At 57.6% G+C, this 14295-nt stretch overlaps 1 protein-coding gene across 1 annotated transcript; it reads left to right on the top strand.

Annotated features, from left to right (window-relative positions):
* The first annotated feature begins 246 nt into the window (after positions 1-246).
* Positions 247-10507, top strand: LOC137845612 (nuclear receptor subfamily 2 group F member 5-like). The gene is made up of 3 exons (XM_068662961.1): positions 247-696; positions 7046-7573; positions 10158-10507. Exons 1-3 carry the CDS (start codon positions 348-350, stop codon positions 10430-10432), a joined length of 1152 nt encoding a protein of 383 aa, XP_068519062.1. The 5' UTR covers positions 247-347; the 3' UTR covers positions 10433-10507.
* The last annotated feature ends 3788 nt before the right edge of the window (positions 10508-14295 follow it).

Here is a 14295-nt window from a genome sequence, read left to right as displayed (position 1 = left end):
CAGTCCCCCCCCTCTCCTCCATCCCAGTCCCCCCCTCTCCATCCCAGTCCCCCCCTTTCCATCCCAGTCTTCCCTCTCCATCCCGGTCCCCCCTTGTCCATCCCAGTCCCCCCCTTTCCATCCCAGTCCCCCCCCCCTCCATCCCAGTCCCCCCCTCTCCATCCCAGTCCCCCCTTTTCCACCCCACTCCCCCCTCTCCATCCCGGTCCCCCCCTCTCCATCCCCATCCCCTTTCCCCATCCCTCCCCTCGGGACTCCCACTTCCCCGGGGGGTGGGGGGGGGGGGCTCCCCCTTTTATCCCCGGGGGGGGGGGGGGGGGATTCCCTCCCGGCCCCGCCGCCCCACCATGGCCCTGGCGGCGGGGCCGTGGCCGGAGCCTCCCCCGCCAGCTCCGTGCGCCCCGGAGGCGGTGGCGGCGGCGGCGGCGGCGGGGGGGGGGGCGGCCAAAACGCCGGGGGGGGCGGAAAAACCGGCGGCGGCTGCGGATTGCTTGGTGTGCGGGGACAAGGCGAGCGGCAAGCACTACGGGCAGTTCACCTGCGAGGGCTGCAAAAGCTTCTTCAAGCGCTCGGTGCGCCGCAACCTCTCCTACAGCTGCCGGGGGGGGCGAGACTGCCCCGTGGACCAGCACCACCGCAACCAGTGCCAGTACTGCCGGCTCCGAAAGTGCCTCCGGGTCGGCATGAGGAGGGAAGGTGCGAGGTGGTGGGGGTGGGAAAAAGGGATGGGGATGGGGGACCCCCCCTCCCCCCGAGTCCTGGAGGGGTGCGGTGGGGAGAGGGGTTGGGGAGGGAAGGGGGAGAATGGGGAGGGAGAAAATGGGAAGGGGGTGAGGAGCTGGGAGTGGGGGGGGGAAAGGGAGGGGAAGGGGGAAAGGGTGAGAGCGGAAAAAAAAAAAGGGGGGGAGAAGTGATGGAAGAAAAAGGAAAAAGTAAAAAAAAATAAATAATGGGGAAAGAACAGGGGAAAGGAGGGAGAGAAAGCAAAAGTGGAAAAGACAAAAGAAAGAGAAAGGTGAGAGAAAGGGAAAGCAAAAGAGAGCAAAAAGAAAGAGAAAAGAGAAAGAAAGAGAAAAGAGAAAGAAAAAGGAAGGGAGGAAAGAGAAAGGAGAGGCGAAAGAAAGAGAAAGTGAGAGAGGGAAAGTGAAAGAGGGAGAGAAAGGGCTGAGAGGGAAGGAAAGAGAAAGAAAAAGGGGAAAAAAGAGAAAAGAAAGAGAAAACTCCGCTGCTTGCTTTCATTTTTCCTTCCCCTCTCCTCTGCCGATCTCTCTCCATCCTCTCTCCCCCTGTTGCCACCTCTCGTCCCGTCCAGCCCCCTCCCCAATGTCGGGGTGCCGGGACCCCAACTCCCTGGGGGCGGCCGTGCCGGGGGCCGTTGGTTGCCCCTTGCCCCCCTCTCGAAACGGAGACGAAACTTCCCCGTGCCGCGGCCGAGCATCCCCCAGCGCCGCCGAATCCCCTCGCCCATCTCCCTATCCCCAAGGGCTCCATCTCTCCCTTATTTTTTTCCCAACCCAAATTCAGCTGTGGGTCCCCCGGTTGCCTTTGCAGGTTGTCCCCCCGGGGGGAGGACAAACCCCAGCGTTTTGCTGGCTTTTAATTAGGGCGAACGGGGCCGGCGAGCGGCGCGGTGCCTGGTGCCCCCCTGCTCCCAGCTCTGTCGCTGTGTGGAGGGACCCAGCTCCTCGGCTGGCTTCTCTCTGCCCCCATCGGGACCGCTCCTGTCAACTTCGGGGATCTTTCGGGCTTGGTTTTGGCTCGATTTATGGGGCCGTGTCCGCGCGGAGCCGCGAGCGGTTTCGCCTTCCTCCCCGTTCCGCCCAGAGCAGGGATGCGGTTGGTAAAAGAGCAGGGGATTAGAGGGGCAGTAATACAGATATTCTTTCAAAGATTAGGAATTTGGCTTTTGGGAGGAGTGTCCGGCAAATCTGAAGTTAATTAGGCTGAATTAGCTGCTCTAAGACTTAGCGTGACCGGGATTAAAATCGCCTTTCCAACCAGCAGCGGTGCGACGGGTGCCGTTCCCTCGTCCGAGCGCCGCGATCACATTTGGCTTCTCCTTTTTTCCTTTTCTCCCCAAAGCAGCGGCTTTAGAAACCTGGTGGTGCTTCCTCCAATGCTTGGTTTTATTTTATCTGAAAGCCTGAAATTGCGAATTTGGGCGAGCAGGCGACGGCGAAGCGCTGGGGCCTCACCGAGCCGAAACCTCGGCGCTGCAGCTCCGCCGCCGAACAAACCGCGCGGCGTCCTCCGAGCTGGGGCACGGGGCTGGCGACTCATTAATTAATTGTAAATAATTGCAGCGGTGCTGCAATTACAAGCTCTGCTCAGATGGCCGAAGCCCCGTGTGCTGTGCGTTTGCTGCCGAATGGGAGATTTATTCACCGGTGGCCGGCAGGCTCGATGGTGTGAAGCCTTTCCCGTTGAATTCGGGCTGATTTTGCCTCCGTCGCCCAAGCTGCAAACTGTTCTCCCGTGTCATGCACCACCTGAAGGACCGAGGGTGTTCCTCCCGCTGCTCAAAGCCCGGGGATTTGTCCCCGTCCCTTTTCTTCCCGCGTTGGTTGTCGCCGTGCGGGTGCCGTGGGCCGCGGGAGGCGAGCGGCTCGAGGGCAGGATTAGGCAGGAGAAGGGGTTGGGGTTTGCTGGCGCCGTTCGGCACCGGTTGGGACCACCCGCGGCCACGCTCCCAGCTGCAAAGTTGCCGTTTTTAGAATTAAAAAATTGTTAAAAGGGAACCGAGGCGCTAAATCCAGGCAGCGGATGGGGGAGAGATCCCGCAGCAGCAGCAGCCGCCGTCCAGGAGGGAGAGGGCATCGCGCCCCGGCTCGTGGAAAAGGATGGGAAATGGGGAAATTGCGTGAAATGATGGGAATTTGGGAACTGCACGAAGTGATGGGAAATAGGGGAACTGCACGAAATGATGGGAAATAGGGGAGCTTCATGAAATGAGGGGAAATAAATAGAGGGTCGCCAAAAATGATGGGAAGTAGAGGAATCGCACAAAATGATAGGAAATGGAGGAGTCACCAAAAATAATGGGAAATAGAGGAATTGCAAGCAATAATGGGAAATGGAGGAATTACGCAAAATAATGGAAAACAGGATTAGTGATAAGAAATAGGGGAATCACCCAAAATGATGGGAAATAGAAGAATTGCGAGCAATAATGTGAAATGGAGGAATTGCGCAAAATAATGGAAAATGGGATTTGCAAGAAAAAAAAATGATGGGAAATAGAGGAATCGCAGAAAATAATGGGAAATGGAGGAATTGCACAAAATAATGGAAAAGAGAATATACAAAAAAAAAAAGATGGGAAATAGGGGAATTGCACAAAAATGATGGGAAATAGAGGAATTGCAGAAAAACGATGGGAAATAGAGGAATTGCAGAAAAATGATGGGAAATAGAGGAATTGCAGAAAATAATGGGAAATAGGGGAGTTGGGGCATTGGCATCGGTGTGGGTCGGAGCCGCTGAGCGTCCCCGTGCCGCCGGCCCCGCTGCCACCTCGGGAGCAGCGGGAAAATTGTCACCTCGGTCCCTTGGGGGGGCTCAGCCTGCGAGGTCCCTGGTGCGTACCCAGGGCTGGGGCTTTTAGGGTTTTCTCAGCATTTAAATCAATTTGATGTTAAAATAGATCTGGGTATTTAAAAGGATCTGGTGAGGGCGAGATCTGCTGCAGGCGACCGTGCTGGTGTTGGCTGGAAGGGAAGGAGGCGAGGGGCTGGTGTGGTCGGGCACCGGCTGGATTTGGGGTTGGGTTTTGGGTTTAGGGCTCTTTGGGATGGCCGCAGAGTCCACACTGAGCCATGCCACGGCCGATCGGCCTCATCCCCTGCTCCTTGCTGCGGATGGAGCTGAAAACGGCTCAATTGTCCCCAAAAACCCCGCTCCGGTGAGGGGTGCGTCCTCCTCGTGCTTGGTAGAGCCCCAGGAGCGTGGTCGATTTGGGGACTTTTGGGGACCGGGTGCTGGGTGGGACGGGTGCGGGGTCGCACGGGGTTGGCCCCGTCTCCAAACGGGATTTTTTTTGTGTGCATTTTTGTAGGGCGAGGGCGGCCGCCCCCCTTTTCCCAGCGTCACCTGGTTGTGGCGGCTCGCTCCCCAAACGGGCTCGAGCCTAACCTCGATTTTTGCTTTTCTCCCCCCAAAAAAAGGCCGGTGGCAGCGTGATTGTGCGCGGGGAGAGCCGCCTGCAGCCGATCTCCACGCAGCCGGAGCAGGGGATTAGCGCCCGCAGCAGAAATCCCCCAAATTCCCCAGGATTTCTGGCGTCGCCGCTCGTGCCGAGGCTGCCCAAAACACGGGGTTTTAACCCCAATTCCCTCGGGAAACCTCTCAGGGAAGTGGCCGAGCGGGGAGAAGCCGCTCCCAGAGTTCGGCGTTCATTTCTAGGGAAACATTTGGTGGCACCCGTACGGATCCACGACCCCGCTCGGGTCGTCTCCAAGACCAAAAAAAGATTTTGGGGCCATTCAAAAAAAATAAAAATCAAAAATCCATGGCTTAGTTTTGGGCTGATAATTGCTATTAGCATCGCTCGAGCACTGCAAAGCCCCGGCGCTGGGACCTGCTGAGCTGCACCTGAGGTTTTATTGAACCGGTATTAAATTTATTGGCCCTGTATTAAATTTATTGAACCTGTATTAAATCCCCTCCGGTTTCGCCGTCGCGTCGCGTCCCCGCGTGCTCGGTGCCGGCGCTGTGTGGATCGTGCTGGGCACTGGCTCTCAGGGGGTCGTTTGGGGTCAGGATTTGGATTCTTGGTGTGTTTTTTTTTTTCCTTTTTTTCTTTTTTTTTTTTCTTCTTTGTTTTAATTCAGAAAAGGCAATTGCCACGAGCTGCTGCCGCTGCGGATCAGGGTTCGGCACAAGGAGCTTGGCCGTGGCTCCGTGCCTCGGTTTCCCCACCTGGTTGCCCCTAATGGCATCGCCCCATGGGCCCCAAAACCCTGGCACCCACCTGGGTTGGGTTAAATTCATTCCTGGAGGACGTCCTGGGTGAAAGCGGGGCAGGATTTCGCTTGGAGAGGTGGATTAAACCTTGGCCATCGGGAAATCACTCGGGGTGGGACACGCGGCGCACTCACGGTCCTGGTGACCAGGCCGAGTGAGCGGCGTTTGGGTGTTTGGATGAACCAAAATTTTGCCCAAAAAGGGGCAAAAAGAGGTTTCAGTGGGTGCAAAGTCACCCCCTTTGGACTCACACAGCAGCTTTTTCTTCCTGTGGCGGCAAATTCGGCCGGGCTCGCTGCCGTAAGAAATCCAATACTTGGTGGTGCAAGGGGGTTTGGGGTGTGCAAAGGAGGTTTGGGGCATGAAAAGGGGGTTTGGGGTATGAAAAGGGGATTTGAGGTGATGCAGAGGGGACTTTGGGGTGTGAAAAGGGGGATTGGGGTGATGCGAAAGGGTTTTGGGGTGATGCAAAGATGGTTTGCGGCTGTTGGTGCTGCAGTGAGGATTTGGGATGGTGCAAACGGGGTTTGTTGGTGCTGCAGTGGGGATTTGGGGTGACACGAGGAGGGTTTGGGGTTGGTAGAGGTGCAAACGGGCTGGACCCAAGGTGAACACCGGGCTGCACCCCGCTGGGGTGACGCCGAGCGGAGGGAGCATTTTGGGTTCATTTTGGGTTCATTTTGGGTTCATTTTGGGAGCGTTTTAGGAGCGTTTTGGGAGCGCGGGGCCGCACGCTGCGCCCCGAAGGATGGGAAGCAGCTGGGGCAGGAGGAGCCGAGGGGTTCCTGGGGCACCCGGTGCCCGCGGGGAGGCCGGGGAGCGGGGCTGGCCGCAGGGGTGATCCCGACCGCTGGATGACACTTGGGACTGTCACGCCGCATTAGGCTAAGCCCCGCTCAGGGCCTGCCCCCGCGGCGGGGGGCGGCGATGCCGGGGGCAAGCGGGGGGCCGGGGAGGAGGTGCGAGGACCCCCACCCGCCGCACGGATCCGGCCGGTGCAACCCCAACCCCCGATTATTTTATTTTATTTTTTTTTTTTGGGGGGGGCTGTTTGCACCCCAAGATGAGCCGCAGCTGGTGCTGCCCCTTGTAGCCCGGCCCACCCTCCTGGCTAATCCTTTGGGGTTTTAATCCCAAATGGGAAGAAATTCGGGGGGGGCGGCAACAGGGACACAGCCCCTGGGGGGCACCCCCGGGCCCCTCGTTAGCACAAGCTCCTTGCAAGTAGGTGGTGACCCCAAATGCTTGCATTCGGGCCCCCAAAAATCTGTCGTGCCCTTCCTTTCGGGCCACCTTGCTGCACCCCATTCCCATCAGTGCACCTCATTCTCATCGGGGTACCCCATCTCCTCTCTGCACCCCATTCCCTTTGGGGAGCCCCATCCCCTCTCTGCACCCCATTCCCTTTGGGGAACCCCCTCCCCTTGCTGCACCCCAATCCCTTGCTGCACCCCATTCTCTTTGGGGAACCCCATCCCCTCTCTGCACCCCATTCCCATCAGGTTACACCATTCCCATCAGGACACCCTAATCCCCTTTCTACACCTCATTCCCACCAGGACACCCCATTCCCCTTCTGCACCCCATCTCCTCTCCACACCCCATTCCCTTTGGGGCACGCCATCCCCTCTCTTCACCCCATTCCCATTGGGGTACCCCATCCTATTGCCGCACCCCATTCCCTTTGGGGCACCCCATCCCCTCTCTTCACCCCATTCCCATTGGGGCACCCCAATCCCATTGGGACACCCTAATCCCCTCTCCGCACCCCATTCCCTTTGGGACACCCCATCTCCTCTCCGCACCCCGTTCCCTTTGGGGCACCCCATCCTATTGCCGCACCCCATTCCCTTTGGGGCACCCCATCCCCTCTCTTCACCCCAATCCCATTGGGACACCCTAATCTCCTTTCTGTACCCCATTCCCTTTGGGACACCCCATCTCCTCTCCACACCCCATTCCCTTTGGGGCACCCCATCCTCTCTCCACACCCCATCCCGGTATTTTTAACCCCCGGGGAGCTTTCAGGGGACGACACCATGGGCTCACCACCACGGTGCTGACCCCCTGCTCCTCTCCCCAGCCGTACAGCGGGGCCGCATGGCTCACTCCCAGAGCAGCCCGGGCCAGTACCCGCTGGCCCCGGGGGACCCTTACGGCGGCCACGGCTACCTGAGCGGCTTCATCTCCTTGCTCCTCCGCGCCGAGCCCTATCCCCCCGCCCGCTACGGCGCCCAGTGCCTGCAACCCAGCAGCGTGGTGGGCATCGAGAGCATCTGCGAGCTGGCCGCCCGCCTCCTCTTCAGCGCCATCGAGTGGGCCAAGGCCATCCCCTTCTTCCCGGACTTGCAGCTCTCCGACCAGGTGGCCCTGCTCCGCCTGGGTTGGAGCGAGCTCTTCGTCCTCAACGCGGCGCAGAGCGCCCTGCCCCTCCACGCCGCCCCGCTGCTGGCCGCCGCCGGCCTCCACGCCGCCCCCATGGCCGCCGAGCGCGTGGTGGCCTTCATGGACCACATCCGCGTCTTCCAGGAGCAGGTGGAGAAGCTGAAGGCGCTGCACGTCGACGCCGCCGAGTACGCCTGCCTCAAGGCCGTGGCGCTCTTCTCGCCCGGTGAGAGGGGGGGGGCGTGGCCTAAAGGGGAGGGGGCGTGGTCTAATGGAGGAGGGGGTGTGGCCTAAAAGGGGGGGTGTGGACTAAAGGGAGGGGGTGTGGCCTAATGGGATGGGCGTGGCTTAAAGGGAGGGGGTGTGGCCTAAAGGGGAGGGGGCGTGGCCTAAAGGTATGGGTGTTGCCTAAAGGAGGGGCGTGGCCTCGGTGGGCGTGGCCTAGAGGGGTGGGGTCGGGGTGGGCGGGGTCTAAATGGGTGGGGTCAGTATGGGTGGGGTGGGAGTGGGCGGGGCTAAATGTGGGTGGGGTTCAGGGGGCGGGGCTTAGCTGGGTGATTGTGGGCGGGGCTTAATGGGGTGTGGTTGTGATGGGGAGGGGATGAATGGGGCGGGGGGTGGGGAGGGCCCTGGGAGTGAATGGGCTGGGGAGGAGTGGGCGGGGTTAAAGGGGGTGGGGCCAAGGGGGCGGGGCTTAAGGGGGTGGGGCAAAAAGGGTGGGGTTGGGGTGGGAGTGAGTGGGGGGATGAATGGGGTGGGGTGGGAGGGGCTGAAGGGATGGGTGGGGCTGATGGGGTGGGGCTAAATTGGGGTGGGGTTAAATTGGGGGAGGGGCTTAAATTGGGGCGGGGCTAATTATAATGGGGCGGGGCTCATTATTGCGCAATGGGACAGGGCGGGGTTAAATGGGGTGGGGCTGGAAGGGGAGGGGCTAAACGGGGCGGGGCCGAATGGGCGTGGCCAAACAGCCCTATACCCGGGTGTGGTCAAATCGACCCCAAATCGACCCCAAAATTGGGCATGGCCACCCCCCCACCCCCCCTTCCCCCCCATATCCCATTGAGGGCTCCGTGCCTCAGTTTCCCCTTCCCCATCCCTCTCCTCTCTGGGCCCCTCGGGGGGGGTCTCGGGGTGGGTTGGGGGTCTCGGGTGGGTGTTGTGGGGTTTCGGGGTGGGGGTCCCCCCACTGACACCCCCCCCCACCCCCAGACCCCCCCCATATCCCATTGAGGGCTCTGTGCCTCAGTTTCCCCTTCCCCATCCCTCTCCTCTCTGGGCCCCTCGGGGGGGTCTCAGGGTGGTGTCTCTGGGTTGGTGGGGGTCTCGGGGTGGGGATCCCCCCACTGACCCCCCATATCCCACCCACCGACCCCCCCCATATCCCATTGGGGGCTCCGTGCCTCAGTTTCCCCTTCCCCATCCCTCTCCTCTCCACGGCTCTGGACCCCTCGGGGGGGGTCTTGGGGTGGTTTGGTGGTCTCAGGGTTGGGTTGGGGGTCCCCCCACTGACACCCCCTCCCACCCCCTGACACCCCCAGATCCCATTGAGGGCTCCGTGCCTCAGTTTCCCCTTCCCCATCCCGCTCCTCTCTGGGCCCCTCGGGGGGGTCTCGGGGCGGGGTCTCCGGGTTGGTGGGGGTCTCAGGGTTGGGTTGGGGGTCCCCCCACTGACACCCCCCCCACCCCCCACCCCCCCCATATCCCATTGGGGGCTCCGTGCCTCAGTTTCCCCTTCCCCATCCCTCTCCTCTCCACGGGGCTGAGACCCTTGAGTTGAGGTTTTGGGGGGGGGGTCTCGGGGTGGGGTTTCGGGGTGGGGGTCCCCCCACTGACCCCCCATATCCCACCCCCCGACCCCCCCCATATCCCATTGAGGGCTCCGTGCCTCAGTTTCCCTTTCCCCATCCCTCTCCTCTCTGGGCCCCTTGGGGGGGTCTCGGGACGGGGTCTCGGGGTTGGTGGGGGTCTCGGGGTGGGGTTGTGGGGTTTTGGGGTTGGGGTCCCCCCAGTGATGCCCCCTCCCACCCTCTGATCCCCCCCATATCCCATTGGGGGCTCCGTGCCTCAGTTTCCCCTTCCCCATCCCTCTCCTCTGGGCCCCTCGGGGGGGTCTCTGGGCGTCTTAGGGTGGGATTGTGGGGTTTTGGGGTGGGGGTCCCCCCACTGATGCCCCCTCCCACCCTCCGACCCCCCCCATATCCCATTGGGGGCTCCGTGCCTCAGTTTCCCCTTCCCCATCCCTCTCCTCTCTGGGCCCCTCGGGGGGGTCTTGGGGCAGGGTCTTGGGGTCGGTTGGGGGTCTCGGGGTGGGGGTTGGGGGTCCCCCCACTGACACCCCCTCACCCCCTCCTTCCCCCCCATATCCCATTGAGGGCTCCGTGCCTCAGTTTCCCCTTCCCCATCCTGCTCCTCTCCATGGGGCTGAGACCCTTGAGTTGAGGTTTTGGGGGGGGGTCTCGGGGTTGGGTTGGGGGTCCCCCCACTGACACCCCCTCCCACCCCCAGACCCCCCCCATATCCCATTGAGGGCTTCGTGCCTCAGTTTCCCCTTCCCCATCCCTCTCCTCTCTGGGCCCCTCGGGGGGGTCTCTGGGGGTCTTAGGGTGGGGTTGTGGGGTTTTGGGGTGGGGGTCTCCCCACTGACACCCCCTCCCACCCCCTGACCCCCCCCATATCCCATTGAGGGCTCCGTGCCTCAGTTTCCCCTTCCCCATCCCTCTCCTCTCTGGGCCCCTTGGTGGGGGTCTCAGGGTGGGGTTGGGGGGTTTTGGGGTTGGGGTCCCCCCACTGACCCCCCCCCGTCCCCACAGACGCCGTGGGGCTGTCGGACCTGGTCCAGGTGGAGAGCGTGCAGGAGAAGTCTCAGTGCGCCCTGGAGGAGTACGTGCGCAGCCAGCACCCCAGCCAGCCCGGCCGCTTCGGCCGCCTGCTGCTGCGCCTCCCCTCCCTGCGCAGCGTCTCGGCCCCCGTCATCGAGCAGCTCTTCTTCGTGCGCCTGGTGGGCAAGACCCCCATCGAGACCCTCATCCGCGACATGCTGCTGGCGGGATCCACCTTCAGCTGGCCCTACATCCCCATGCAGTGACCCCCCCAAAAAAAGCCCCAGGGGGCTCGTGACCGCAGTGGCCTTGGGGAAGGGGGTTTTGGGGCGGATTCTTGGATTTCTTTCGTTTTATTTTATTTTATTTTATTTTATTTTACTTTATTTTACTTTATTATTTTACTTTATTTTATTTTATTTTAATTTTTTATTTTATTTTAATTTTTTATTTTATTTTATTTTATTTTATTTTATTTTATTTTATTTTATTTTATTTTATTTTATTATTTTATTTTATTTTAATTTAATTTTTTATTTTATTTTATTTTATTTTATTATTTTATTTTATTTTATTTTATTTTATTTTATTTTATTTTATTTTATTTTATTTTATTTTACTTTATTTTATTTTATTTTATTATTTTATTTTGGGTAGACCTGTGCGGTGTCAAGAGTTGGACTTGATGATCCTTAAGGGTCCCTTCCAACTCAGGATATTCTATGCTTCTATGATTTTATTTTATTTTATTTTATTTTATTTTATTTTATTTTATTTTATTTTATTTTATTTTATTTTATTTTATTTTATTATTTTATTCTTTTTTATTTCATTTCATTTCATTTCATTTTATTCTTTTTTTTTTTGCTCCCTCCTCTCTCGTTGAGGCGGGGTCGGGGTCGGCGCGGGACAGCGCCCGAAGCGATGCGGGAGGCTCCGGGTGCGGGGCTGGGCGAAGGGAGAGGTGTGGACTATTTATAAAAATCAAATAAAACCTATATTATATCCTAATTGCCTCGAGCGACCAAACTGCATGTCCTCATTCATGGTTTTAAGGTTTTTTCCTTATTGTCGGCGAGCCGACGAGCTCCTTCACTCTGACTCATGGGCTGGTTTATTTTATTTTATTTTATTTTATTTTATTTTATTTTATTTTATTTTATTTTATTTTATTTTATTTTATTTTATTTTATTTTATTTTTATTTTATTTATTTTATTTATTTAATTTCATTTATTTCATTTCCTTTTTATTTCATTTTATTATTTTATTTTAAATTTATTTTTTATTTATTTAATTTCATTTATTTCGTTTCTTTTTATTTTACTTTTTTATTTCATTTCATTTTACTTTACTTTTTTATTTTATTCATTTCATTTTACTTTATTTCATTTCATTTCATTTCATTTCATTTTTTCCCTTTTTCCCCCACTTAAAAACAAATAAATAACCCAACACCTTTTTTTTTTTTCCCTTTCCTTGGCACTGGAGCTGGCAGTGACGCTTGCTGAACCCCTGCCAGCGCCGCTCCGGCGCCGCGCCCCTCCCCGGGTGGGATGGGGTGACCCCAGTCTCATCCCAGTGCAGCTCCATCCTTCCCAGTACAATCCCCTTCTGCTCCCAGTATGCCCCATCTCCCCAGTATGACCCTGTTAGGCCCCCCCAGTACGGTCCCAGGGCAGCTGTGGTCTGATTCCAGTATTCTCCCCAGTTTGGTCCCATTCTGCTCCCAGTCTGGTCCCACAACAGCCCCAGTCTGATACCAGTACAGCCCTCATGCTCATCCCAGTATTCCCCAGTCCAATCCCAGTATTCCCCTGGGCTGATCCCAGTATGCCCCCAGCGTGGTCCTAGTACAGTCCTCAATTTCATCCCAGTATACCCCCAGCCCTATCCCAGTATGCCCCCAGTGTGATCCCAGTATGCCCCCAGTCCTCTCCCAGTGCAGCCCAGTCTGCAGGTTCCCACGGGCCGCGGCGATGCCGCCGATGTTTTATTGCAGATTTTTACAAGCCCATTAGAGAAAAGTCAAAAAATGGCCTTTTCAAACCAAAGGACAGGGGCCCAGCTGCACGCGACCCTTCTATAAATAACGTCCGGGGGGCGGGGGGGGGGCAATATTTTAGGGAAACACGGGAAAAGTTACCGTGGGGTGGGCTCAGCCCCTCAGCCCGGCTCGGTGCAAATTTGTGCTAAAAAACCCCAAATTGCATCGCCGGGGAGGCGAAGGCATCGCCGCGTGCTGGGCAGAGCCGTCACTCAAAGTCAATCAGAGCCCGGGGAGCCAAGATTGTGGGGGGGGGGAGGTGGGGGGGGGGCTGGTGGTGGAAATTAAAAATAATAACAAAAAAAAAAAAAAAAAAAGAAAAAAAAAGAAAAAAAAGCCACTTTTAAGCAGTGAGAGCAGCGTGGGGGGTGGGTGCAGCCGTTGCGCACATCACGCTGCAGATCCCCGGCTGGGATTTTTCCCCCTTTTTTTCTTTTTTTTCTTTTTTTTCTTTTTTTTTCTTTTTTTTTCTTTTTTTTCTTTTTTTTCTTTTTTTTTTTTTTCCCCTAATAATGGATAATATGTCCAGGGGAGGTATGAAATTGCTGCCTCGCGGTATCCACCTGGGGCTGTTGCAATTCCCTTTTTCCCTCCCCGGCGCCTCGTCTACCTGCATGTAAAAGCGGCGCCCGTGTCCGTCCATCTGTCCGCCCCCCTGTCTGCCCCCCCCCTAAAATCCAGGTGCACCCTCTCCCAGACATTCTCCACCCCCAGCAGTGCTGCAACTCGCATAAAACCCACGGGAACACGTGTGCACACAGGTGCACGCACACGCACACCCATCCACAGCCATGCACACCCCGTGTACATGTGTGCAAAGCCGTGCATGTGCGTGCAAAACCGTGGGAATGTGTGCAAACCCATGCACACAAACCTGTGTGCACACATGCACGGCCATGCACAGCCATGCACGTGCTTGTACACCCATGTACAGCCATGCACAGCCATGCACACTTATGCACACTCATGCACACCCATGTACAGCCATGCACAAGCATGCACAGCCATGCACAGCCATGCAAATGCATGCACAACCATGCACAGCTGTGCACAGCCATGCACACCCATGCACACTCATGCACACCCATGCACATGCATGCATAGCCATGCACAGCCTCTCACAGCCATGCACAGCCAAGCACAGCCACGCAAAGCCGTGCACACCCATGCACACTCATGCACACCCATGCACAACCACGCACAGCTTCTCACAGCCATGCACAGCCACACACAGCCACGCACACCCAGTATACCCATGCACATGCATGCACAGCCATGCACAGGCTCTCACACCCATGCACAGCCATGCACACCCACGTACAGCCATGCACACCCAAGCACAGCCGTGCACATGCATGCACAGCCATGCACAACCATGCACAACCACACACAGCCATGCACAACCATGCACAGCCATGTACATCCACGTACAGCCATGCACACTCATGCACACCCACGTACAGCCATGCACAGCCATGCACACCCAAGCACAGCCATGCACAGCATGCACATGCATGCACTGCCATGCACAACCATGCACACCCATGCACATGCATGCACAGCCATGCACGTGCTTGTACACCCATGTACAGCCATGCACAGCCGTGCACACCCATGCACAGGCTCTCACACCCATGCACACCCATGCCCACCCCCACACCACCCAACACCTCCGTCCCCCTCCCCGCGAGGCCGGAGCCGCGCCGCCGGCTGCTAATTTTAACTAATTGGAGCCGATCCAAACGGGGGGCTCCATCGAGATAAATTTCTCGATGGATCGATGAAGTGGCTGCTTGGCTGCCGGGAGCTCCAGCGCCCGGCCAGGACGCCGCAGCCCCGCTCCCCATTTGGCCGCGCCGACTGCCGGCTCCATCTGCCGCGGCGCTGCCCGGCTGTCGGAGGGATCCGCGAGGTGCGAACCGCTTGTCAGGACAATCTGGGGAGCAAAAAAATTGAGGGGGGGGTTGGGGGGCTCGTGGCAGTTGTGCGAGGGGCGGCCAAGCTTCGTGCCACCATGCGCGGCGCTGCCACGCGTGTCCCGGCCACGTGCGCGCCGCCCCCTCGTGCCCACCCGTGCGCACGT

This window comes from Anas acuta, chromosome 28 (genome assembly GCF_963932015.1).
Source record: "Anas acuta chromosome 28, bAnaAcu1.1, whole genome shotgun sequence".
Classification (NCBI taxonomy): Eukaryota; Metazoa; Chordata; class Aves; order Anseriformes; family Anatidae; genus Anas; species Anas acuta.
The sequence above is the reverse complement of the archived record's forward strand: the minus strand, read 5'-3'. Positions and strand labels throughout refer to the sequence as shown.